The sequence below is a fragment of the Alexandromys fortis genome, unplaced genomic scaffold (genome assembly GCF_014885135.2).
Source record: "Alexandromys fortis isolate MF-2015 unplaced genomic scaffold, M_Fortis_MF-2015_v1.1 scaffold_2_1_26212458, whole genome shotgun sequence".
Lineage (NCBI taxonomy): Eukaryota > Metazoa > Chordata > Mammalia > Rodentia > Cricetidae > Alexandromys > Alexandromys fortis.
In genome coordinates, this window is record NW_026067930.1 from 4,861,821 (window position 1) to 4,889,707 (window position 27,887).

General features: G+C 46.0%; 1 protein-coding gene across 1 annotated transcript in view; it reads left to right on the forward strand.

The window, feature by feature from the left end:
• The window catches only part of Col22a1 (collagen type XXII alpha 1 chain), a 213,363-nt gene that overhangs the window by 182,077 nt on the left and 3,399 nt on the right, over positions 1 to 27,887 (forward strand). Inside the window, exons 52-61 of the mRNA XM_050144864.1 lie at positions 5,344 to 5,388; positions 6,166 to 6,219; positions 8,097 to 8,150; positions 13,301 to 13,354; positions 14,499 to 14,570; positions 16,624 to 16,659; positions 18,940 to 18,984; positions 22,318 to 22,497; positions 24,419 to 24,485; positions 26,406 to 26,588. Coding sequence (XP_050000821.1) covers positions 5,344 to 5,388; positions 6,166 to 6,219; positions 8,097 to 8,150; positions 13,301 to 13,354; positions 14,499 to 14,570; positions 16,624 to 16,659; positions 18,940 to 18,984; positions 22,318 to 22,497; positions 24,419 to 24,485; positions 26,406 to 26,588 — 790 coding nt within the window. The remainder of the gene's footprint in view (positions 1 to 5,343; positions 5,389 to 6,165; positions 6,220 to 8,096; positions 8,151 to 13,300; positions 13,355 to 14,498; positions 14,571 to 16,623; positions 16,660 to 18,939; positions 18,985 to 22,317; positions 22,498 to 24,418; positions 24,486 to 26,405; positions 26,589 to 27,887) is intronic.

Consider the following 27,887-nt stretch of genomic DNA (forward strand, 5'->3'; position numbering starts at 1 on the left):
CTGACAATACATACATTTTAATTGCCTGTAGATCATGCCTGTCTGTATGTGGATTTGTTTGTACTCAAGTGCAGGTACCCACAGAGTTCAAAATTGAATGTTGGATTCCCTGGCTGCTGGGAACTGAATCAAGTCTTCTGCAAGATCAGTATGATTTATTAACTGCCGAGCCATCTCTCCAGCCCTTAGAACATAGTTGTGAACGTATTATGAGCTAAAATCCTACCTATAGAAAGAATTCTTTATTTGCTTGATATGGTAGCAGTAGAAATGCCAGTAAAGAATTTGAATATCAGGAGGAATAGAAGTGCAGGCCGGGCAGTGATGACAAGCGCCTTTAATTCCCGCACTGGGGAGCAGAGGCAGAGGCCTTTAATTCATCTCTAAGAGTTCAAGGCCAACCTGGTCTACAGAGGGAGTTCCAGGACAACCAGGGCTACCTAGAGAAACCTGATCTTGAAAAAGCAGAAAAGAAATATGAGTGGTCAGTGGAAACCTCAATTCCCATAGCAGGCTGGGAAATAAAACAGTGAATTGCCAGACTGGGAAAATCCCCTTGGTGAACACATGATATTTGTACATTGTTGGTGAACAGGGTGACTATCAGCTAATTACAAAGTAAGTAGTTTGGGGCTTCTGACTCCTCGCTGTAGTCCAGCACTTTGGAGATCGAGGCAAGAAAATTAGCTTGAGTTTAAAGCCTATCTTGGCTTTAGAGTGAGTCCCTGTTTGAAAATCAGTAAGAGATGGTTNGAGAGAGAGAGAGAGAGAGAGAGATAAGAAACACCTGAAGATGCAGAGATACACATGGAAGTCCCATAAAAACACAAAATCAGAAGCCATAATACATAAGAAAAGGACCTATAAGGGGTTTTTCTCTCTTATTTATTTATTTATTAAAGATTTCTGTCTCTTCACTGCCACCGCCTCCCATTTCCCTCCCCCAATCCAGTCCCCTCCCTCATAAGCCCAAAGAGCAATCAGGGTTCCCTGCCCTGTGGGAAGTCCAAGGACCTCCCACCTCCATTTAGGTCTAGTAAGGTGAGCATCCAAACTGCCTAGGCTCCCACAAAGCCAGTACGTGCAGTAGGAACAAAAACCTATTGCCATTGTTCTTGAGGTCTCAGTAGTCCTCATTGTATGCTATATTCAGCGAGTCTGGTTTTATCCCAGGCTTTTTCATATCCAGGCCAGCTGGTCTTGGTGAGTTCCCAGTAGAATATTCCCATTGTCTCAGTGTGTGGGTGCACCCCTCGCGGTCCTGAGTTCCTTGCTCATGCTCTCTCTCCTTCTGCTCCTGATTTGGACCTTGAGATTTCTGTCCGGTGCTCTAATGTGGGTCTCTGTCTCTGTCTCCTTTCATCGCCTGCTGAAGGTTAATATTCAGGAGGATGCCTATTTGTTTTTCTTATGCTCAGAAAGCATTGTGAGGGAAAAAAAATCCTCCAAACATCCCTGATTTTGTTGTGTGTTGGCCATTTACTGCTGGGCATGGGTCTCCTGAAATGTGGTGTATGTCCACTCCATTGGAGAAAACTAATTTTTCCTTTGCAAGAGGTTGTCAGCTGGAGATAGCTTCTGGGCTAGAGATGGGGGCTTGTGTCCACTTCCCATCTTAGCACTGGGACCCCGTCTGGTGTAGACCTCTGGAGGCCATGTAGTTGCTGCCACGGTCTCTGAGTTCCTATGTGTATCAGCCCTGTTGTGTCTAGAAGGCCTTGTTTCCCTGGCGTTCTCCATCCTGTCCGGCTCTTACAATCTTGCTGCTTCCTCTGCTACTAAGTTCCTTGATCCAAGTGGGGAGGTATTTTCCTGATAGCGACTGAGCAAGACTCTGATGTATGAGCATAACAGAATGTCATTAGGAATCATTGTATTGCTATGTTCCTTTAGCAGAACAGTAGTATTTGGTTTTCCCCCAGGTCTGTGGCCTGTGTAGTCTCGGGTTCTTGGCCACCTAAGCAGTATTAGGTGTGGGTTTGCTCTTACTTTTGTGCCAGCATACCATGCAGGCAGGACGCCATTGCAGATAGAAGGGTTTGTAACCGCCTTTCTCCTCTGGTGGGCAGAGCACCTTCTAGTACCATGGACACTAGGGGCAAAGGCTCTAGCAGCTACTAGGCCATTTTCTCCATGTTCAATGAGTTGTGTGGGTGTGTGGTTGTGTAGGCTTCTTAAGCAGTAGGGCCTTATCATCAGTTTGTGGAGAGAAACCCATAGCCTTGGCAATGGCCTGGGATGTTTGGAGGGCGTCCATGGGGTCTCTTTGGCTAACAGTTCAATTGGGTATAACCCATTCTGCGACTGGAGATTGCATTCAGTGGTAAGAGACATCTACTTGGGGCTTTGTCTCCTCCATTACCTGGTGATTCCATTGAGATTATTTTCATACATATATATACAGCTTTCACCCCTAGTGTCCACGGTACTGGAAGGGGCTCTGCACACCACCAGGGAGAAAGGTGGTTACAAACCTTCCGTGTACAGCAGCCTCCCACCTGCGTGATATGCCGGTGCGGTGCGAAAGTGGAGTAAAAGTTGTGGGAGTAACTCTATCTGATTCTGTCTAAGGTGTACTTCGTGAGGTTGAACCCATGCCTATACTGCTCAGGTGGCCAAGGACTTGAGATTACACACACACACACACACACACACACACACACACACACACACACAGTTTAAGAAGCATATATATATATATATACGTATATATTATAAGACACATGTTTAAGAAGCATATATACACATACACATATATAATAACACATAATGTATATTTAAGAAGCATCTACTGTAGTAGGTTTCCATATGACCCCTCAAATGGCCCTGAGTTTTAGCTGTCCCTCCCCATATGCCCTTCCTCATCCTCCTTCCTTTAATACTTCCATCTCAGTCTCATCAACCCCAGCCCATTAATCCATAATTATGTATTTATTCTGTTTTCCTTTTCTCAGGAGGTCCTTCCCACTCCTGGTTTCTTACTTTATGCCTAACATCTATGGTTATATGCGTTGTAGCTTTAAATCTACCTCTAATTAATGCACCAAATACAGGTGATTTTCTATATTAATAAAAATGTTCTCTAGATTTTAATTTTTAAGTGCTTTACCTCTTCATGCTGTTGATTTTTTTTAAATATTTTTTTAATTTAAAAAATGCTGTTTAATGAAACTCCTGAAATCCAATTATCTGCCGAGAAGTAACGGATTGGAACACTGCTTCTGTTCTCTTGTGTTATTTTTCTTTTGAAAAAAATCAATAAATCCTCTGGCTACTATTCATTAAGAAGGAAACAAAACATGAAAATCAATGTTCATTTTCCCCAATATCCCTGCTTTTCCCGAGTGCAGCAGGAGGAACCCGGGTGTGGGGATGAAGGCTTCGGCCTATGCAGACTAAAACCATGAATCAGTGGCTGGTTGTTTTTTCCAAAATATACTTTAAATTGATGATCCCCTTAAATCCTTTCTTAAGGCATCTTAAATACGGCAGATGGTTGCTGACTATGGCTGGCAGTCTCTTCTCTAACTAAGTGGTTCTGGTGAGAAAAGGTCCAGTTTCATCAGGTGGCCACTGGCTTAGGAATAAGAGGGATACCTTGTCAGCTGGAGAGACGCATTTGCTGCATCCTGACTTAGGAGTTGGACCCTCTTCTGCCCTGGGAATTTCAGGGCAGGGATGTAGTGTAACAGGGATATAGTGTAGAAGGGATGCAGTGTAGCAGGGATGCAGTGTAGCAGGGATGCAGTGTAGCAGGGATGCAGTGTAGAAGAGATCTAAACTGGTGAAAAAGGACAAGGTCCTCTCGTTAGCTTCACTCGGCCAGAGCAAAACTTTGAAGGGTGGCGTGAGTTTGGAGAGAGAGATATCTGGGTCCTTCCCTTTGACATCTATTGACCAAAGTGGGGGGGGCGCTTCTGGACCTGTTTCCTCTTCTTTGTAACGGAGATAATAGTAGCAGTACCTAGCAGTGTGGGGCTCCCCTAGTTGGGGCTTTTGTCCTGGGTTTATGGAATGAGAGCAAGTTAGAGTCCGCTCTTGGAAGCCAGCTGGCCATGGAATTCGGTCATTTAAAGAAGGTCCCAGAACCTTGCTGAGTTCTGAGTTATTGAAGAGCTTTGTTCTGCTCATTCCAAACAGCATCTCTACAGACCTGGATCTCATCCTCATGCTCTTGTGTGGAAACCGAGTCCTAGCAGAGAGAAGTGAAACACTTGAGTCCCACAGCGGCAGAGGAGAGCAGAGACCTGATGTGCCTCCAGCTTATGGTCAGCCCTGGCGCATCCGGTGCAGAGGCCCAGAGAGCATCTGCAGTTGCAAAGAGAGGACTAGGCATCTCAGTATTTCTGTTTTCTTACCCATAGTGATGTTAGGGATCCAGGGAGCAAAACCCGTTCTTCGGCTGGCATGGCATAGAATAGTTGAAACTCCAAATCTAAAACTTTTATGACTCCACTCCACTCTTCCTTGTTTCCCTCTTTTATCTTTCCTCATCAATGACTGCGATGTTCTAACAGCTTCCTGTGTGGTTTCTAGACAGACTGTCATTGAGGCCCAGTTATAAGCCCAGGTTTGGCTGAAGAAATTTTCATCCATTTAGACTGGGGTTCTCGCCCACTGCCCCTACTGGTACTAAAGGGACCACATTCTGTTATCCACTCCTACTCTCCCATCCTCTAAAGGACAGAAGACTACATTCTAATTGGCCATCGTGGGTGGAGATGCACAAGCTGCATTTCTTAGTTGTGATCTTAATACCCTGCAGGGCCATTTAAGATGGAGTTCTCCTTGGACAGCCTCCCCCTAGAGCTTTCTGCTTCCTGGTTGTGTCATCATTTGCTCCTATCATCAGGAGATGAAACCAGAGTGAAGCCTGGTAGATGCAGCCAGGTGGTAATTTGATTCTATGGGTTCGCTGTCCCCCTTGTGTTGAGAATGGCCATGGAGAGGTGTCCTCTATATCTGATTGGCATGTGTTGAATCATGGTACCTCTTCACTGTCTGAGTGATACACAGTACTGAGCTTGGGTTTCTTTATACAATGGTGAGAACAGAACCCATGTCTCAGAGCTTCAAGGCCATGAAATGAGCACTTTTGATGGTTATATCACCATGCAACGCAGGACCCCATAGAGAAAACCTTCTCTCTTCCCTGCTTCTTGCCTTTCCTCCCTGATTTTCTTCTACCCACACCTGGTACCCTGACACGGGTGGCAAGCGAAAGGCAACAGGCTAAGCCACAAGCAGAAGATGGGATGACTCAGGATGTCTTTGCAGCTCTCTGCCTTTCTGCTGCCCAGCCTATTCTTTGGTAGAGTCATAACTTCATCATGTTTTTTCCAGGGCTTCAAGGGACACACAGGTGATCCTGGCCCACCTGGTCTGAGGGTAAGTAGATGACTCTGAGCTGACACTCAGCGGGGAGAGGATTCCACGATTTGCAGGGCATCACCTTGTTGTTCTATTTAGGAAAGAATAGTAGATGTGCTGGCCTGGTGTCACAGTGGGTGGCACCATCCCATCTCTTGTCAGTGGTTCTTCTAGGCCCAACATTACATGCAGCCAAACTAGCCAAATCAACCTGAGTTTAGGTCGTCTGTATTGTGTGGACTGTTCACATGTCCCCTAAGCCCTGTGAAGCAAGCCATGGTGTTAGGCTTCATTTGCAGTGGAGCAAACTCAGGTCAGAGGTCATGGGTGACTTTCCCAGGTCATAGAGTGTGTATGTTAACACACAGGCCTTGTCTCAGGTGGGTAGCCCCTCAAACCTTTTCTTATTCTCTAATACCTGCCTCTTCAAAATGCCCCAAACCTTTGAAGGGAGTGTTGGGTCATTGGTAGGATTCCTCGAATGTTGTGGATAACCATGACAGAGAGAAGCTGTAGAGAGAAGCCAGAGATAAGCAGGTAACAGGAGACCCAACAGGTTCACCTGACCCATGCAGTGCTCTTCCTGCCTTTCCTGTTGGGGAGACACTTAGGGCTCCACCCACTCTACTGGAATCCAGCTCTGCTGCTTCAGAGACTCTCATACTGTGTGGGGGGTCACTTCTGTCTGTCAGCCTTCCCTTTGCATCTCTCCCACACATTTAGATACGATGTGTTTATCTGTGGTGGCCTGTATCTAAACCAGTCCTGTTCCTAACGGGAATTTTTTGTTTCTAGGGAGAACCTGGGACTATTGGGCCCCCTGGAAGGGAAGGATCACCAGGAAAAGATGTAAGTTGGGATGCTTTGACCTTCAGTGCTTGAGGAACAAGGGAGAGGCACCTAGGAACCCTTCCAAAGTGACAGGTGGCAGTTCTATTAAGGATGTGGAATGACACATAATTGGTTTTCCTTAAGACTTGAGCTTCTTCCATCCTTGGGGTCAGCCTGTATCTCCCAGTTCAGAGAGGCTTTTCTGGGTTCATCCGATTTGTCTAGCGTCAGATGGTGAGAGCCCACTATATATCTAGCTTACATTATCTGAATGGCCTTTCATGTTTTCCTACAAATTGTTTCTCCATCTCTTGATCTTTTTGGTGTTCCTAGAAACTATGAATCCCTCAAGCTCTCTCCCATCAGTTGAGATCCACACGGTGGCCTTCACCTCCACCACCACCATTGCCACCACTGTATTTGCCACCATTATCCACAACACTACTGCACCACATCCCCCGTCATTACTGCCATTACTGTGACAAATGCCATCACCATTATCACCACCACCATCACCAAACCATCACCAATTCTAGCACTTTGATCATCATCACCACCACCCCCATCACCAAAGCCACTGCCAGAGGTAGCAGTAGCGGTTCTTGCTTCTTGGGCTGTGTCTTCCTTTAGGCATCTCAGATGTTCTTACTTTTACTTGGTCTTGAAAGCAGGACAGAGAAGGTAGAGGTTTTCTCTGGAAGGCACAAATGAGAACACTGTCATGAAGGGACTCAGAGGTACAAGGAGCCACCCTGGATCCACTATTTATAGCTCACCCTCTATGCCCATTCCCCAAGACTCGACTATCTATTGTATGTGGCATTTTACCACGTGATCTGACATTTGGGTACGGAGATTGTTCTCCTAGGAATGGGGAACTTGCTGGAAGCATGGAGACACAGTCCTGAGGTCGGCAAATGGCCTCCTTCTAGATCTTTATATTGCTCATCACCTCCACAGGGACCTATGTAGCATATAGACTTCTCTTGTTTCTCTGGATGCTGTAGCGAATTGGCTGTTTGTTGGATCTGCTTAGAAGGATCTAGAAGGAATCATGTGAGAACGTCAGTCTAGCTCCTTTGTTTTTTTCCCAGCAATTTGTCCTACTTAGTTTTGTGTCAGCTTGACACAAGCTGGAGTCATCCAAGAGGAAGGAACCCCAATTGAGAAGAACGTCTCCCTAAGACTGGGCTGTTGACAAGCCTGTTGGTAATTTTCTTAATTCGTGACTGGTTGTGTGAGGGCCAAGTCCATTTTGGGTGGTGCTACCCTTGGTCCTGGCTTCTAGAGAAAGCAGGATGAGCAAGTCATAAGGAGCATACCAGCAGCAAGGACTTCTTAATGGCCTCTGCATCAAATCTACCCTGACTGCCTAGGATGATGAACTGAGATAAAAAAGAGGAAGAGAAACCCTTTCCTCTCTGGATTTTTTTTTTTTGATTATGGTATTTCACCATACAGCAGTGGTGAACCTAACTAAGACATACTTAAAAAAACAATTGAGTAGGTGGAGCCTGTGAGACTTCCCTAGACGCTGTGTGGGTGGTGCTGTTGGGTGGCAGATTTCATACTGTGGTGACTTGGACACGAATGGTTCTAGGTTATTATCTAGTGAATTTGCCATTTTTGACTTTTCTTGACTGCCTTAAACGACCAGAGAAACAGGTAATCTCTGTCTACATCAGTGAATAAACATACTCATTTACATATGTGAATTGAAAAGCATCCTTCATCTGGGTGGGAAAAAATGGTGCATGTTTGAAGTTCTTGGCATTGAAAAGGAAGTGTTTGGGCACAGTACTGGGTTCCTGTGTCTGTTGGTGAAATCTGGTCCAAATTAGACCTTTGTCATCTGACATGTAACTCTGTGATTATATGATTCCTCTCTGTTCCAGGGTGACACTGGACCTGCAGGACCACAGGGTCCCAGAGGACCAAGGGGCCCACCGGTGAGTTTTCTTTGACATTAACTAGCTTCACAGTTCAACCAAGCTATTACCATGATGATGTTTGGTGTTTTACCCTGGTATGGATGCATGCATTGCTTTAAAATGATGCTCTGTGTCTTAGAGGATGCTAAACAGCCACTGCCCTTTGTCCCAAGAACTTTCTTACATGTCCCCAAAGACAACTCACTGACAGTCTGCCCACAGGGATTCCAAGAGCTGTTATACTTCCAGTTTGGGGCTATTATACAGTTTTATGTGCCACACTTGAGTTTCCTATAAGTACCACAGTTGGTAGATTATATAGAAACATTTGCCTTTGTTTCTGGAGGCCAGAGAGGGAAATTTAGGTACCAGCCATGAGGGAGAGCATCCCTGCATCTTTAGCTTCTTAGGGTGTCAGCATCGATGTGAGGTGACCAACAGGCAGCACTGGAGCTCAGTGAACACACTTTGTGGTTGGGAAAGCTAACTTGAGTGAGCCTTGGAAGGCAAAGCCATGAGGACTACGTGTCCTGAGGAACTCATGCTCTTATTGAACATAGCTCGGATTGCTGCTTTCATGGTCGCCACCTTTCTCATAGTCTGTGGGTTGTATGAAAACTCTCAGGTGTTTTCTAGCCCCTCACCAGGCAGTGTTACTGGTACTGACAATAATAGTAATTGATTTTTTTTCAACCATTGCTGCTGTAGCAGATTAATGATTCAACCACCACCCTTAGAAAGAATTCAGATGTAGAGTTGTTAGTAAGGTCAGGTTAATATGTTTTTGTTAATGGCCTTGAAGTGGAAAGTCTTCAGGATCAATTTAAAGTTTATAAAGACACACTTTTAATAGTTGAACAAGGGACTTGCTGAGGTCAGGGAACAGGAACAATGGCTATTGCTGGCCGATGTACCTTTCTTGCTAAGATGGGTTGATGATCAAAGGTGATGATTAATTCCTCGTACCTATTTTTGCCCTCAGCTTCCTGATATATATTCTTGTTGGATGGGTGTAACCTAAGGATTTAAACTAGGACTGACTTTTTCATAAATAAAAGTTTAGATTTGTGATTTTTTTAAAAAGATTTTTTTGTTAGATTACCTTTTAAGGTAAATAACAAAATGATTGGTCCTTTCTTTGAAACCAGAAAATGCAGCCTACCAGTAAGGGAACTGACTTAGAAAAATACCTTTCTTACTTACACATCCTTAATCTTTATAACAAGTTGCTTGGGTATGAATGTATGTGGGTTCTTGGGACAACGTGTTTTTCATCTGTAATATGTAAAGTGTTTAATTGTAAAAGGGATATATAAAACACTTTATTCATTGTAATCATTCATTTGAAAAACAGAACATAACCACATTGTAATTTTCATACTGCTTGAAAGATGTTTTTTCTAGGGTATATAAGCTGTAAGGGAAAAATAAAGTTAGCTAGAAGGAAAAATTAATGGGAAGATGGGAAAATTAGAGTAGAAGAACAGAACAGAAAAAGAATAGAGTAGAACAAGCAACAGAAAGAATAATAAAATAAAGAACTAAGCTTGGGACCTCAGGAAAGTCCTCGTGTGTCTGTTTGTCTGTCCAGCAGCTTGCCTGCTCTGCATCTCCTCTGCAGTGTCTCTGACCTGTTAAAGGCTTGCTATTTATCAGCACCCTAGGAGAGATGCTGACATGTTGGAGATGTGTGTGTGTGTGTGTGTGTGTTTTCCTTTTTTCTTCTTTGCCGCCCCTAGAAAGTTAAGTTTTGACACGCTTGCTGGCCCCAGAGAATTAAGTTTTGCTCCCTCAGATAGAAAAGTCAAGTTGATTGATTAGTTCGCTATCTCTCTGGATTCCCCTCAATATCTGAGCTGCTGAAGGCTGGTCCTTACAGCAGCAATATTAGGGTTGACTGACTATAATAACAATCCTTGGCTTAGAGGATTAAACATGCTTCTGTCTTCATGGAATATTCCTCCTGTATATATGATGCATTTGTGTGTGCATGTGCTCTTGCGTGTGTCCCAAATTCGCCTTATGCTCAGGTATTAGTCCTATTGAGTTAAAGGTCTAACCTATTATACCATAAGCTGACATAACTGATTACATCTTTGATGATTCTGTTAACAAACTCAAATTCCAAGGGCCTCGGCACTAACATTTCAACAGGTGAATTTAACATACAATATTCCACATATTGGTAGATATTTGGAGTTTTATCCATTCCCATTTATACACACAGGCAAGTCTACAGAGTGTGAGCAAAGATAGGAAGTAGAAGGATGTCCAGTGCTATGTACAGAGGAAACCCTGGGAGACCCACGAGAGGCAGCTGTGCGTGTAACTTAGTACACTATGAACAGTAAGCTTTGCTTCTAGTGAATAAACGTGCACTCTAAAACAAAGATGGAAATGTGTCATTTCAAACACATAAACCAGTGCAGCAATTGATTGTCATTGGCAAGTGTAGCATTCCATGGATCATTTCAGCTTGTGGCATGTTTATACCTGTTGCTGCTGTTTGCCCCATGCCATTGCTAATGTCTCTTGTCACGTGCCATGTGGTGACAGTGGGCTGGCTATGATATTACTCAGAAATGTGAACTTTTCAGCTCCACTGCATGCTTCTGGGGCCACTGTTGGACACAGCATGTGTCAGTGGTGTGTGAGTAACCTCTCTTGCATATGATCATATTTGGAGATCAATTTTTTTCATGTTGTGGTAATTGTATATTTGTACATAACCCCCAAACTTCCATTTTGCTTTCTTTAAAATCTACAGTCACACAGGGATGGGTAAGGCTCATGTGATTGCTGTCTCACTGCCACCGGCTTCAGAGAAATATGGGGTGTTCATTGCACAAAGCACAGATGTCATTCATTTGGTTTCCTCCCAAGACTTCTGAGTTATGAAACCAGGGTATGAATCTGCCTGTGCAAGGACAAGGGATAAAGATGCAGAGATGCTCATAGTTTGCCCAATAGCATACATCTCATCGGTAGTTGATGCCAGTCTTTGGACTCAAGCGGTCTGGACCAAGAGTCTGAGGTTTAAGACCCTACCTTAACTGTCTGTGGACTCAGAAAGGTTGTCCTGGAGAAAGGGGCTTGAAGAGAAGTTCGGAGAACAGAAGCTTGGGAAGGGGACTACATCCTCCATTCATGGGCAGCATAGTGGCCAGAGGGGCTAGAGGATGGTAGATAGATAGATGACAGATAGATAGATAGATAGATAGATAGATAGATAGATAGATAGACAGACAGACAGAGTGATTCTGTGCCTCAGAGAGGACCTAGTCCTAACATCAAAACACCAAAGTTCACAGGGAACCAGTGGCCACCAAAACTAGCTTTGGCACCATGTGCTATTGTATTGTCTGGTGGCCCCCCCCCCCCCCCCCCCCCCCCCCCGGCAGAGGCAAAGAAGGACTAGAGCAAGAAGCAGGAGAGATATCATTTCCATAGGGATGAGCCGAAGTACATATTTTTAGAGAGACACAGATGGGTTGGTGGGTGGAGGGAGTATAGGGAGGGGCAGCAGGCAGCGCTCACTAGAAGGTCTGAGTGTGCCTGCCAATCAGAAAGAATGCTCAGGGCTTCCATTTTCGTACTCACTAGCTGAGATCCCTGGCAGAGCTTGGACTTCCTCTATGTCTTGATTTCCTCGTGAACTAAGGTTAGCTATGCTGCAAGGTTTCTGGGTGCATCTGGTGACATGAGGTGCTTGAATACCCATGTTCCCACAGGCACATTTTAGGCCAAAGTTAGAGACTGTGTTTCTGGTTACTGACCTACAGACAACTGCTTAACAAGGGCGGTACAGTATGGGATGGCCAGTACTGACTATGCTCAGAACTCGGTTTTTCCACTTCTCTCTGGGGTGTGTGGCTTAGCATTTTCATGCCTCAGTTTCCCCACATGTAAAATGGTAAGGACATTTGCATTCGGTATGAGAAGTGAATGATTTATAAGAGGGATTGGTGTGTGATATAAGAGATTCCTGGCCAGGGTCAGCCGAACGTAGTGGATTCTATCAAGTTTTGGGGATGTTGACACCTTCATGAATACACAATTCACTGTTACGGGACTTTACTCAAATCTTTCATTTTCAGGATTAACACTGTGGATATCTGTGATGTTCTCAGTCTTCCCATTAAACAGAGAACCCTAGTGTGTGTCGCTTACTACATGCTGGAGATATAAGAGTCACAAGTCACAGACTCAGGGCAGGGATGTGAGCCGAGCACAGAAAGAGCATCCCATGGGACATCTGGTGGGCAGAAGGAGTTGAGGTGTACATTTTAGGCAACAGGCGTTTATTTGGGTAGCTATGAGACCTTTTCAGCTTCCTGATATTTACTCTATAATGGATTTTTTGTGTTTGTTAACTTTGACAAATGGTCTCATATAACTAAGGCTGACTTCTAACTCACTGTGTAACTGAGAATGACTTTGAATTTCTGACACCCACCTGCAACTCCCCTCAGAATAGCCGGGATTGCAGGTGAATGCCACTGTGAGGAACCTTATTGAGAAGAAGTATTTTCCAAAATTATAAATATGCTCAAAATGACTATCAAGTTAGAGAATACTAGATTGAAGACCCTCAGTCCTAGAACCTGTGATCCTTTAGATCCCTAACTGCATGACAGAATGAGCCAGCATGTACCCTAGCCCCCTGTATCCGTGTGCTTTAATGCATTCATTGCATTTGTGATAATGCCCGAGGGGAGGGGGCTTGTGATGAGAAGAGCAGGCAGAGCTGCTTACTCAGGCACGCCTTCCGATGGAAGCAGCTACTCCTGAGCTGAGTTGCGATACATGCCTGTATTGTTCATAGCCCAGCCTGTGAGTTGAAAGATGAATGGAAGGATGAATGAAGCTGGTCCTGCTCATTTGCTGTGCGGTGCAGTGGGCACCAGTCAGTGAGCTGGGCCTTTTCATGCCCACGGACTCATTTAATTCCATAATCGCACTATGAATTAAATATCATGGCTTCCTTTTACAAGTTGAAAAACATCCTCTGCAAAATGAAGTGGTTTTCAGAGAGCCCTGCCAGCCCGAGCGAGAACAGCCTGTGTAATGAAGTCGTCCACCTGCAGCCAAGTCTGCTCCAGTGCCCTGCTTGGTGATGCTCTGACACAGAGAACTGGCAGGACAAACCTTTCTGTTTCTCCCACCAGGGTAGCAGCGGATCACCTGGAGCCCCCGGAGACCCCGGCCGTCCAGGAGCCCCAGTGAGTGCTCATCCCCAGCTTCCTGATGGTGTTAGGCCAAGGGTCTCATAATACCGGTTGTTTGTTCTTTGTCCCTGAACACACTGGAGAACGAATCCTTATTTAAATGGTACAAGTAGTCTCGAAACCAGAGAATCAAGGTATCTAGCTCTTTAAAAGTTTACCGTATATTTGACTACGTTGCTCAGTCACTGCTGTCTAAAACATGGACACCTCTATCTATTCGGTGTAGACAATTATGTGGTAAGCTTTCACAGTGAGTGTCTAATGATTGAGATAAAGGGCAAGGTCACATCTGCAACCTTGAGCATGTTGGGTAACAAAGTGATGTGCAGCCTGGGAAGAGGGATGGGGAACATGGGTATGAATGTTCTTGCCAAGCCTGCTTATATTTTTATTTGCTTAGATTGAGATCTATTCAGGAGCCACTTGCAAGTATAAAAGGTCATTTAAAAACTGGCGGAACAGTGTGCTAGCCAGTGCTTTCCAGATAATTGCTAGGACTGTAGAAGCCAGGGTGACCAGAGACCCACAAAATCTCAGGATGCCTAGTCACAGCAGTTAGTCACTCTGCTGGTCCACGGACAACTACAGCCTCGTGTCTATTATGGCAATTCCAGTCCTCTTCACCAGGAGCTTCAATGTAGGTTCTCAGTCCTACTGAGTCAGAGTAGATACAGTAGGGGTAGGGGAGCATCCTGAGGGTGGACCCACCCAGGGGAGGAGGTAGCCCCAGAGAAGCTGACCCATTTGTAGGCACTTTGGGAAAAGCTAAAGCATTAGACTACAAAGGCTGCAACCACCACACCGCAAGCCTTAGAAGCATCCTGGGAAGCAGTTCCCATTTCAAAGAGGCTGCCCACATCTAGATCTTAAGAATCCATTCATAAGATGTCACGACTTGAATGGAAAGGCTATCCTCTGTCTGTAGTCATTTTCCCTCATCTCATCTTCCTTCCCTGGCCCTCTGTGATGATATGAAGTTTACAAACCCCTTATCTCTTGCTGACCCATCCTCTCTCCAATGCAAGGAAGGGGCAGGGGGGTCAGGACTCCACAGATTGGGGTGTCCTTACCTTTCTGAATCTGATGGACTTTTGCTTGACCTTGAACAATTAATCCCCTTTTTTTTTTTCCTTCACAGGGCCAGAAGGGAAACAAAGGAGAAAATGGTAGCCCAGGACTTCCAGGTTTTCTGGGTCCCCGGGGGCCTCCGGTAAGGACAGAACCTAATGTTGCCAAGATTTCTGATTCTAGATGTGACCTTGAGTTTCACTACTGTCCCTGCCACTCAAATCTTTTTTCCACCTCCTTACCTCCCCTCCAGCCCAGCCTCTATTCACTCCTAGCAACCGGTAAGGGCCTCCCATGGGGAGTCAACAAAATCTAGCACATTAATTTGAGGCAGGACCAAGCCCCTCCCTGCTGCATTAAGGCTAAGCATGGCATCCCACCATAGGGAATGGGCTCCAACAAGCTAGCTCATATAACAGGGAGAGATCCTGGTCCTACTGTCAGGGTCCCCTTAGATAGACCAAGCTATACAACTGTCTCCCACAAGTGAAGGGCCTAGTTCAATACCATGGAGGCTCCACAGCTGTTGGTCTGAGTTCATGAGTTTCCACTAGCTTGGTTCAGCTGTCTCTGTAGATTTCTCCATCACAGTCTTCACCTCCCTTGCTCATATATCCCCTTCTTCCCCTCTTCAATAAGATTCCTGGAGCTTGGTATGGCGCTTGGTTGTGGATCTCTGCATCTGGTTCCATCAGTTACTGGAAGAAGACTCTATGATGATAGTTGGGTATTCACCAATCTGATTACAGGGGAAGGTCTCCAACTCATGTTTTACAGGCCATTTTTTTTTCATGTCATGATGAGGTTGTGTGGAGTCAGAGTGCCTCATGATTTAGTAGACAGTTGAGGGATCAATATTGGCAGTTGCATGGGACCCACTGCTCTCATCATGAGACCTTAGGAAAATCTTATTATGTGGCTTCTGCCTTAATCTAACGGTGTGACAGCATCACTCATCAAATGTGAGAATCCACATAAGGGATTGCAGTAATGTCCAGCCCATTGTAGTGATCAATAAGTACAGGTGATCATGATGGCATTTGTTGATGTGTGTGATGTGTGTGCTGGCAGTGATGACCCTGGAACTTGAAGGATGATTTTAATGATTGTAAAGTTGAACTAGTTTGGGTCACAGGGTCAGAACATATAGGTGATTGATTCAAGGCCACAGTATAGATTTGTACCTACCTGGAGCTTTTGTCTGGCTCTTCTTACTTGACCTTGGAGTATATATTGGAGCTATTAAAGGGTAGTGAGGACCCATTCATAGCCATACTGAAGCCATTGGAGTGTTCTGCAGACTCTGGCCTGCACTGATGGATGGAGAAAGGTCGTATGTGACACCTCAAGATGAAAATGCTTCCTTAGTCCTGCATAGACCCTCCAGTGTGATTCTGCCTTTTTTCATGCAACCACAGAGCCAGTGGGATCATCCGTTCTTCATGGAACCCTGCCTGTTGTTTTCCATTTCTGCTCCAATATGTATATGGTTTCTCTAGTCCCAAGCATTTACTCAATTGTTCCCTTCACCAGTCCTTGTTCATAAATTGGCTGTCAGTCAGCAGCCAAGTATGTACTTCTTTTCGCAAAAATTCGTCCTTAATCATAAAAAACAGATTGAACTACACAGCTTTATTATATGCTAGTCATTGTACTTTACATATTGCAATGAAAACAAGTATCATTGTAACCTATGACATAGATGAAATGACTCCTCTTAATTTATAGACAAAAAAACTGAGGCACAATGAACTTAAGAGATTGACAAGGAGGCAATATAAGGTCAGAAAGCCAATCAATAGAGGAATCAATTTGAACTTAGAATCCAGCGCCTTATTTAGCGCATTGTCCCTGATGATGAGTGGCCTTCCTCATACTAGACAACTAGTACAATTGTCTTCTGAAAAACATGCTTAGTAGAGACACGTTGACCCCATCAACAACGATCTCATAAACAGAGGTTTGTTTCCATGCTGGGGCAGTTCTCTCCCTTCTTCTGCATAAATTGGCCAGAAGGCCGCATGTGGGATGTGGGATGTGGGATGCCCTTGTCCGGTAGGCTATGTGGACTGATTGCTGTCTTCTCTGGAACCTGTATATGAGATGTCTGTCATGAAGATTGACATCTAGTGGTCTGATGCAGCTGAGCCCACTGATCCCCATGTTCTTATTTTATTTTATTTTATTTAAAACAGGGAGAAGCAGGAGAGATAGGTGCTCCAGGAAAAGAGGCAAGTATTACCCGATCGTCCAAACCTGCCTGGTCTACTTGATAGTCCTTTCCTGTGGGAACCACAGATGGCTGATAAGGCTGAGAAGTGAATACTGAGCTTATCCAAACCTCTCCACCAGCTTCAGTGTGCTTATAGTACTGGGGGATTAAATTTTAACTTCACAAAATCTCACAAGTTAGGCAACCACCAGGGGCACCAGGTAGATGACTGTATCTCCTTAGCCACCCTCCTCTGGGAGCATTGTCAGCAAAGCATTCCATCTTTGTCTCTCTGATGCTTCTCAGCTCTGTCCATCACTTATGAATGGAACCTGCCCAGTCCTGAGTCCTTTTTGACAAGGACCCTTGCTGTAGGCTCCCTAATGGTTTCCTTTGTCCATCCGTGACCTTCTCCAGCAGCTGGAGATCTGTGGAAAATCAACATTCTGTGCCACATTACAGCCCCAAAAGCAGCTGTGTTCTCCCCTTTCCATGCAAATGACTCCTGAGATGCCCTGCTCCTTCCCCCTTTTTCTTCCTCCAGTCAGCTCCATCCACTCTGGCCTATTCCTGAAATACTAAATTAGTTTGCTGGGCCCTTTCTTTTTTCAAACTGCCCTCATCTGCTGTCCCCTTTCCTTCTCCTGTGGACTTCTGTGGGCCACTGGAGAGAAGCGTTTGTTGACCTGTTCTGCTGGTCATCCGCTCTGTTCTGTTCCAGCACATGAACTGAACACAGAGAAGATGCTAGGAGTGTTCAGTGATGAATGACTAGATGAATGAAGTAGAGAAAACGACTTCCAGGGAAATCACTCATGTGTATATCAAAGCCAGCACTCTTGCCTGGAAAGAAAGAGAACACCCTTGTCACTGTATGCATTTGGGGCACTGTTATAAGTGATTGCCTTCACTGAGGCCGGATCAAATGTTCAAAGTCTGAGTACCTTGTGCTTTTAGCCCAGACATAGTTTGTTGCTCATTAGACCTGCTCCTCACTTGCTGACCTAACCTGACCCACATTCTCTTTCAGATGTGACCTCCTCATTTTGGGTAGGCTACATACAATGGCCCGTACTTCCTCTACCTCTCAGGCTTAGCTTTCACTCCTACCCTTTTCCCTCATATAATCTCTGAACTACCAGCTTCGTGCTGCCCAGCATCCAGTGTCATGTTTTTTATTTTCTCCTGGAATTACTGTGGGACTGTCTTGTGATTCTATTATAGAAAGAAAACCTGTCTGCTGAGTATTAGAATTGGGATATCCATATCTGAACTAGGCTATGAGCACCCTGAGAAAAAGGACTGTGTTTCTATGCCATTCTTCTTTGGGCACAGAGCTTAGAATACTGCTCCAGCAAGAAGGGCAGTAGGCACTTCTGGAGTTAGGTGACTGAGTTGGTCAGGCAGTACATGCCCTTAACTCCTAAGCCATCTCTTCAGACTATGCATGCATTCTGAATGTATACGCTGTCTACCAGCTATATCAGGCTAGGCTATACTGATTGCTGCAGTGGCAAACCTTGGGATTGGCTTATTTTGAATGCCTACAAGTACAGGGATAGGAATATGATGCCCCCATTTTATAAATAAGTTTAGGCCCTGCTTGCCAAACTTTCGCTGCTTGAGGATGAACAACCGAGCATGTCCGTGGTAGGTGGCAGCTAGAAGGAAGGTGATTTCTGTCTGAAGGTGGATTTTGGTTAGAGAGGAGAGAAGAAAGAAGGATGAAGGGAAGAAAATAGGAAGGAAGAAAGGCAGAGAGGGAGGGTGGAAAGGAGGGAGGGAAATGATGTTTCATATACTGGGTGAGAAGAGAGAGATTCCTAGATAGGAAGTCTGAGGCCAGGCCAGGTCATCTGGAGTGAAGGGCCGAGGGGAAGATTGTAAGCAGAGGTTAGGAGATTGCAGAGCCTCAGATTCTCTGCTTTGGGAACCAAAGGTTGCCATATTCGGCTGGAGTGGAGTGAGCCGGAACATCAGAGGTGATGTAAGCTCATCCAAAAGCCAGTGTGTGGACGGCCCCAGGGGTGTTCCAAGGGGAGATGAGCTTTTCTCGAAAGAAGACATCAAAGAAGCCAACACACTATTGGCTTGTTTTGTCCCAGCTCAACAATGGACATGGTCAGGAGTAACGGAACGAAGACAAAGTGGCTTGATTGCATGTCTAGACTGATCTGTTTTTATTTTCTTCCAATACCCCCTTTCCCCAACAAGTGCTGTATAAAAGTATCAAGGAAGTCAAAGACAGAGGCACAGATGGCCATGGTGAAGTAACTAGTATCCTGTTATCTCATTGCAGGGTGCTCCTGGGAAGCCTGGAGAGCCAGGAACCAAAGGCGAGAAGGTAAGTGGGGGTGTGGAGCCGTCTGAGCATGCTCAAGGTGACCTCCCTACAGTCTCAATGGCAGAATTTATTCAGGACCGTTAACAAGCAGCCCCACTGCTCTGCGGTCTCCTGCAGTGGCTTTCCATGAACCATCTCAAGCCCTGGAAGTGCCACGGTTCTTTTATCCCAGGCTGTCACAGTCAGTTTCCTCTCTTGTTCCTTTTTGGTTGTTATTTTGAGGAATAAAATCATGGCCGTAATTATCAATGCAAGGCAAGTGTTGGGAGACTCTGACAGATTCCATGCTCGCCATGTGTGAAGGCGCATGCAGGATGCGCCTGGCTCCCTCCCTGTGTGCCAATTTGCTGGGAGCCAGATTTGTCATTGGAGGTGACAAGGGAACAGATTTTCCCATAATGAGTCGCCTTGGCGCCACACTCCGAAAGCCTTTCTTTACATTTCTTTTCTCCAAAAACCAACAGGGGAGAGTCATTTTTCCAGCAGAAGTGCTGGAGGAGGCAGGGAGCATCCTCACACTCACACTCACACTCACAGGCTCTCGCTCCGTTCAGGGCTCTGCATGGCTGGTTTTTCCACAGTCCTGTGTCTGGTCAGCTGTCATGATGTTTTACTACATGGATGGTATCTGCTTCCCCACCCCCGCCCATGCTTGTTTTCCACGGTCCTGCAAAGAATTTATCTCAGCTTTCTTCACAAGTTAGATGGGTGGCGAGCTGGCAGGCTTCTCCTGCAGTTTGGGAAGAGAGACATGGACGTGGTGTCTGGCATTCATCCTTTCCCCTCGTGTCTCTCCTGCTGATGACTTTAGTTCCCCCGTCCTGAGACCATTTGATCGTGAATACTGGAACCTTGCTCTTGCCTGCCACTGAGATGATTTCCTCCTGAGAGTGTACCTCCGTGGTCTTGTGAGTGATTGCCAAGGAGATTGGGCATGAGTCCTGGCACAGAGCCAGGGCATTGAGCCCACAGACAGGAAGATGTTCTTCATACATGATCAATAGCTGGGGAGCTTGTGTTCTCTGTTAAGTGGTTCTATGGAACCTTGCCACCAAGCCCTTAGATTCCTCAGCCCTTCATCCTGGGAATGCTTAAAATAGGGAGCCATATCTATTAATGGCGAAGTGATCGTGCCAGGAGGGTCGTGGGATAGAAAAGCTGTGCCACATGTGTGGTGGTACCTGACATCCAGGTGACTCAGGAAAAGGGTGTGCTAGACCTGAATCCAAGATCAGACCCCATGGAGTATATCGGACCTGGAAGACTAGAGCCTACTACCTTGGGTTTCCCTAAAGTACAATGTAAAAAGTTATTGTTGAAAAAATGAATGCCATACAGGGGCCAGGTTAAAGAACAGAATTTGCAAGAAGAAATGAATATAGTGCCTCAGAGCTCCCCTTCCTGTATGCCTGTCTTTCATCCAGGAGTCTGGGTACATAGGTGGGGGTGCTCCAAACATGTGTGAGCCTTCACTTTTATTCCCGCCAGCCCCAACACATCACAGCTTCTCCATGCCATGTTTCTGTCACCCCTTGTTTCAGCACACCCAGTAACAACATTTTAGAATCATGATCATGCTCTGTTACTTCTCAGAGGCTCCTGCCTTGCTTGTGGTGACATCATATGTTTGGTTCTGTTTTGATGGTCTTTCTTTCTCCTGCCCCTCCCTCCCTGTGCTATGTCACAGTAGCTGTGGCTAATTGTCCTCTGATGTCCTTAATAAGGCTACTGTGTATTCAGACCTCTAGCCGCTGAAGCTTGCTGGCCAGACACACAGTAGAGTACAGAAGAGCCAAGACTGGGCTGCCTGCCCTGAGGTTGCTGTGCCCCAGATCACTGACCCAGAACTTCAGGATCTGATTCACTGAGTGGAGAAAGGGGGCTTAGGCAATGCACTGCAGAGTGAGCTTGCCAATCCTTCATGGACCCGCTGGAGCTGAGGGCTGGCTGGCAAAGAGAGGCACCTCCTATTGACAGAAACCAAACCCGCTCCAGGAGCAGAGTCATAGCTCGGCCTCAGTTTCCATAGCTAAGCAGCCTTCTCCAGGAATGCACAATTGCCTCTAGGTTTGGCCTAGGACTAGGAAATTATTTTGTGTGTGTTTCTCTGCTCACATGTGTGTGCACATGCATACACGCGCACGCGCGTGCGCGCGCACACACACACACACACACACAGTATAGTACAAATTAAATGTAGAGCCTTGTGCATGCCAAGAAAGTACTTCATAACTTAGTTATATCCCCAAAATTGCAGTTTGTAACCTAACAGTCTCACTAAGTTGTCCAGGCTGGCATTGAACACCCTGAAGCCTGACTGGCCTTAAGCTTGCAAACCTTGGCCTTCCGAGTAGTTAAAATGACAGGCCTATGCCATTGAGCTCATTGAAAAGTCATCCTTTTTTAAGAACATGTAAAAGGACGGCTGTGCTTCTCCCCTTTTCTTGGTTATACCTCTGTGTGCATGTGTGTGTGCATGGTATATGGTCCCTGTGTCAAATGCATATGTGGTGTGTGGGTGATTGTATCCATCCATGTGTGCATATGCATGTTCGGGCCAGGGTTTGGCATTGGGTGTCTCCCTCAATCACTCTCCATTATTAGAAATAAGCTCTCTCATTGAATCCAGAGATTATCAAATTGCTGGGGTTGGCTGGCTGGTCAGCCCCAGGGGTCTGCCTGTCTCTGGCACCAGATGTAGCAGTCACGTCTGGTTTTTGAGATCCACATTCAGATTCTTACACTTGTGAGGCAAGCTATGGAGCTGTCTCCCCAGTCGCCTCCCTGTCATCCTTCCAGTTAAATACCCAGGGACCCTTCCACTATGTTTTATGTCCACAAGGAAAATTTGTGGATATTTTTGTTCTTCTCCAGCTTTTGCACGCTGTGGACACTGCTCTACAGTTTGAATTTTTCATGTAATAACGATATCTTGTGGCCTGTCCATATCATCCCTGATGAGCCACCCCAGTGCTGGCAACTGTAGTGTGCTCTGTAGTATGAGAATACCGGTCCTCCTTTCTGCTCCCATGGCGACAGTCCTGTGTGTGGCTTATTTGAGAGGGTGGGTTCGAAAAGTTCTCCTCCTGAGTTGCATACATACCGTGTAAGGTAGGAGTCTATCTCTGGGCTCCCCTGCCCTGTTTTGTACAATCGGGACTATGGATGTGCTAATTCTTGGCCCTTCTTACTTGAAGTCATCCATGACTCACTCAGTACTGAGAACCCTGCCAGGGCCCCAGCAGAAAGATAATGGTACCTTGGGCTGCAGCTGTGTATCCAGGTCAGTTTCCAGCACATACCCACCTGATGTTATTCTTCTCTCCTGTTTAGGGGGATCCTGGAACCAAAGGTGACAAAGGATTACCAGGAGGGAAGGGCCAGCCTGGAGACCCTGGAATCCCAGGCCACAAGGGTCATACTGGCCTGATGGGTCCCCAAGGACAACCAGGAGAGAGTGGCCCTCCTGGACCCCCAGGGCCCCCCGGCCAGCCAGGATTTCCAGGACTGCGGGTAAGGATGATAATAAAATTTCAGACATAGAGTCCATGGGAATGGAGGGGAAGCAGAGCCTGTGACCTTCAGGGCATACGGCATGTAGATATCAGGCTTCTGGGGTCTGACTGTATGGCAAAGGGGAAGAGCACTCCCTCTTTCTGAGCCTGTTGTTTTGAGAACATGCTCTTGAGGTTTGTTAGGATGAAGGGATGTGATGCACACAACACAGGAGGTGCTCAGAAACAGGTTCTCTTCTCCGTTGTGCCCTCCGCCCTGGGGATGATGAGCCTTAAGGCTTCATTCCTTAGGCTGTAAATCCCATCTTCCTTGGCATCCTGAGCAGAGGTAATTGAGAAGATGGGATCTCAGTGGTCCAACCTGCGTGGTGGATGGTCCACCATCTATTCGCTGTGGTCCTGACTTTCTGCTCTGTGCTGTCCTGGACATTGAATGTAAGCAGAGAGCCTGGTTGCTTTTCACATATGCCATTCTAGTGGCAGAACGCCTGTTTCCTCCTCCCTGGGTCACAGACACAGACTGGCCACTAGATAACAAGACAGGGTTTGTTGTCCAGTCCCTGTGACCTTTTCTTCTCCTCAGCATCAAGCTTAGTCATCTGGAGAACTTTATGTTCCCTCAGGAGAGACATGGCTGCTCCCTGTCCCTGCTAGCTATGACACTCTGTGGTTTCATCACTTGCTTCTGCTTGTGGTGACTCTTAAGAATCTTGGTGCCCAGAGCCTGCTCTTCTTGGCCAAGACCAGGGCAAATCAAAAGGACTCATTTGGCACCCAAAACCCCCATGAAGCCTTGCCAAGCTCTGTGTGTCCTGTGCTGTGGGAACAACGGAACATCTGAGGCCATTACAAAGGTTTCTAGCCAGATAAGAATAAGAGAACAAGGGAAAGAAACATATTTCATGCAACTTATTGGACTGAGAAAAGCACAAGCGGCCCAATCTCAAGGATGGCACTACTCTACATGACTCACAGGAAAGTAAGCCTCACAGGGCATAGAGAATTCTTTCCTAGGCCCTTTTGAGAATTGTTGCTACACTGTGAGCATCCAGCCTTTCTTGTAGATAAATTCCTCCATTTCCATGGATCACTCATTTGCATGTGGCCAGTATGCACTTGCTCATGACAGATCTGGCCCTGGGGAGTATAGGGACAAGACACCAACCAGGAGACTGAATTACAAGCTCACATAGCAGACAGCCCATAAGTTTTATTATGAAGCTGGGTAAACCACTGAGGCCATATTGCCCACACCCAGTGAGGGGTTGGTTTTATGGGCATAATGGTTGTACTAGGAGGAAATAAACTGAAGAATAAATGAAGGTCTTGAGGGAGAGACATTATGGATCAGAGAGTCTCAGGACCACACTGCTATGTGGATGGAATGACGAATGACATGATCTGAATGGCAGAGAGGAAAGGAATGGGCTGCAGATTGATAATCATCTAGACAGAGGGTATGGTTGCCCATATCAGTGCTGCCCACCAGCTTCTTGATTTGGGAGGCTACGCAGGGGGTCTCTGATGAGAGTTACTGGGAAGACAAGTAACTCTCCTTCCCTCCTATGTTAGGGTTCTAGTGCTGTAAAAAGATGCCATGACCAGGACAACTCTCAGGAAGGAAAACATTTAATTAGGGATGATTTACAGTTCAGAGATTTAATCCATTTTCATCATGGCAGAAAGCATGATGGCCCACAGGCAGACATAGTGCTGGAGAAGTAGATGAGAGTTCCACATCTGGATCATCTGGAAGCAGGAAGGGCAAGTGAGCCACTGGGCCTGGCTTGAGCTTCAGAGCTCTCAAAACCCACTCATCCCCCCAGTGACACATTTCCTCCAACAAGTCTACAGCTACTAATAGTTCCACTTCCTATGGGCCTATGGGGGCCATTTTTATCCAAACACCTCCATCCTAGGGCGAGTCTCCATCCATTGACACCCTGCGGCGCCTGATTCAGGAAGAGCTGGGAAAGCAGCTAGAAGGTAAGCAGCTGGACTCCATTGCATCTTTGAGGGTAAGATCCCTGTTTTCATCATTAGCACCCTCGGGGCAGGCTAATGTGGAGGCTTGAGAGGTACCTTGAAGGCCCGGCCTTACTTAAACTGAGGCCTTATCCTCCAGAGCCTCCCTCAACAAGTTGGATCTGCAACTTCTGCCTTGTCACTTCTAATGAAGATGACTCCTAGTGAATGGTGACAGCAGATGTCACCGTCTTCTTTGTGATGATCATCTACACTTTTCTGTGGATTCAACCACGTATCTGGTTAATCACAATGGTGGGAATACTTGCAGTTGGCCTCCCTGAACTCCATGGGAAGAGATAAGTCAGGAGACAGACAAGATGGCTGCACTCCCTCAGAAGACTTCTTTAATTACCTCAGGCACAGAGGGCATTGACAAAGGGCAGTGGCTCTGCCTCACATCACTCTGAGGTGGGGAATGGGGTGGGGTGGGATGGTCACTTGGGGGCAGCATTAGCAGCAGAGCAGATGTTCCTGTCTCAGGAGGGTTCTCAGAGCTCAAACATGTGACCCCTGGCAGCTTAGCAATGGCCATGTGAGACAGCATGGTTATTGGGAGGATGATGAAGAGCAAGGAGCCTGAGCTATTGATCTATAAGGCTGAGATTCACAGCCTCGGTATCTTCACTATCCTATCAGGGTCTATTTAGTTCCCATTTCCCCCCTGATAAAAACTTAGAAGATTCTCACAGTAACTCCATTGCATGAAAGAGGAGGAATCCCTGCTTCCATGGACAGGCACACCAGAAGGTTCTTCCATCCACATGATCATGCCTCAGTCATTGTGTGTCTCAATTATTCAGAATGCCCTATATATAAGGGTTTGGACATAAAAATATCTCCCCCCTGCCCCTCTGGAGTCTGAGCATGGATGGTCTGTGCATGAGGATGGTGATGGAAAGTCAGGAGACCGTCTGGAGAGAATGTAATCCCCATAGGGCAGGGCAAGTCTGAGGACTGACTGTTAGGGTTCCACGTTCTACCTCTTGAATGTTAGACTAATTAGTGATAGAAAGGCCTTTGCCCTAGTGCAGGGCCAGCCCCTGGTTTTAAATGAATCTGGGAATATCTTCTGGAGTGAGTCCCTACTTCCAAACAGTCTTTGAGGAGGACACACTGACTTCTACTAGGGATAAGAAAATCAAGACTCAGAAAAGTTCAGCAAATGGCTAAGGTCATTGAGGTTGACTCCACAGAGCCCTGGCGCCTTGTGAAGGTGCAGTGGTGGAGACAGTGAGAAATCTCATCTCTTTCTTAGTCTTAAACAACCAAAATGTTAGTTTTTGTCCTGGTCACTCCACCCATTGGACGGGCATTTGGATCCAGCTCTCTCTGACTGTACAAACTCAAGTAGTTTTTGGTAGTCACTAGGTGAGCACTGAATTCCTTGTCCATCAGGGAAGTGAAGTCCACCCAGTTGGAGCTCTGAGTTTTAAATGGATTCTGTGTTGCTTGCATCACAGATGTGTAAACATCTCTAATTAACAGCTCATGTATCGCTTTGGTTGTGGATAGAGAATCCTGATATCCAAAAGTTTAAAGTCAATAAATAGCTTTTTTTGTATAAGCCACTTCAACATCCCATGCTTCAGTTTCCCCAAGTGACAGTCATGATAACTGTTACTACTGCTGCCACCATCACAAACGCCAATGATGCTGCTACTGCCAGGACCAATGCTACTGCTTCGTTAATACTGCTATTCATTATCCCTACTGCTGCTGATGCTGCAGTGGTCCACAAAGAGGTGTGTGTGCAGGGGCTGTCTCTTGTCTGTACTCCTAGTCAGTTTTGTTCCTTATTTCCAGCTTATAGTGAGCTGCCACCCTGTCCCTCATCCCACGCCATTCTTCACAAATGTCTCTGATTTTCCTATTCCGTAGCCAAACTTGCCTACCTCCTGGCCCAGATGCCTCCTGCACACATGAAATCCTCTCAAGGCAGACCTGGTCCCCCAGGACCTCCAGGAAAAGATGGGATTCCAGGCCGGGCAGGCCCCATAGGTGAACCAGGCCGACCTGGCCAGGGTGGTCTAGAAGGACCCTCCGGACCAATGGGCCCCAAAGGTAAGTGGGTAGCATTTCAGAAATTGAAGGCTGAGTGGAGACTTGGATGTTGGGTGCACACCCGGCAGAGCCTGCATTATTCAGTCTTGTTTTCATGCCCATCAGCTCAGCACCACTGAATTTTGTCATCGTGTAATTTTTTCATACATTGAAGATTTTCATACTTGACAGTTTTGAGAACTTATGCCAGGAAGATTGAAGCTGTTTTCTGCTACTTTCTTGCGTTCTCTCCATCTCCCTTGCTCAAGTTACAGGGGTGACGTAAATGCTTTCTTCTCCCCTCACCCAGTTTGAAACTGACAGAGTGATGTGACGTTTAATCTCCAGGCCATGGATATTAAACATCAGCTTTAAAATCCAACCAAATGACTTTGCACTGCAGCTAAACTGGGTGCTAACTGTCTGGCTCTCTGGCTGGGTAACCTATCTGAACCCTGGATCTCTACACAAAAGGAAGCTCTCCTTCAAGTGGAAGAGCCTGTCCCAGGTTTACAATGGCAAGAAGGCCAGAATGCTTTTCTTGCAGGCAAGCAGACATGAAGAACAGAAAGGAAGAACTAGACTTCAAACTTCCCAGCCTGCAGTCTACTCACTTCTGATGAGTGAACTTACGGGTTCCTTTTAGTGACCTTAGGCTAGGGAAATGGATGGCCCTAGCATCTTTTTTTTTGGTCTCTCATATTTTTGTGATTGTTTAGTCACCCATCCCCTGTGATATTTCTTTTGTTTAATAGTTCGTGTTTTTGTTAAATTTCCTTGCTCTTGACTATTGGTATTAGTTCATCAAACAAAACACACAAAGTAAATATCTGTAGGAAGCATAATTTATAGACTACATTGGTTTGTAGCAGAATACTGATAAATAACAGTTAAAACTGAAGATGAGGAGCTGGAGAGATGGCTTTGTGGTTAAGAACTTTTGGTGCTCTTGGAGAGGACATGGGTTCAGTTCCCATTGCCAACACGGCTACTCACAACTGAAGTTCCGGGTACACAGTGCTCTCCTTTGCCCTTCTCATGTGTTCCCAGTAGGGCACACATGTAGTATATGTTGAATTCTTTAATTTATCAGCCTAATTCCTTCTTCATGAAGGTCCAGATGAGAAGCTTCGCGTATACTGTCAAGGATGCCAATAATGGGGGCACATATGCACAGTGACATATGTGTGAGGGCCTTGATAATGAGGGCACACATGTAAGTTGATATGTGTATGTGTATGAGTGAGGACACTGATAATGAGGGCACATGTGTAGGCTAATATGTGAGTGAGGACACTAATAAGGGCACACATCTAGGCT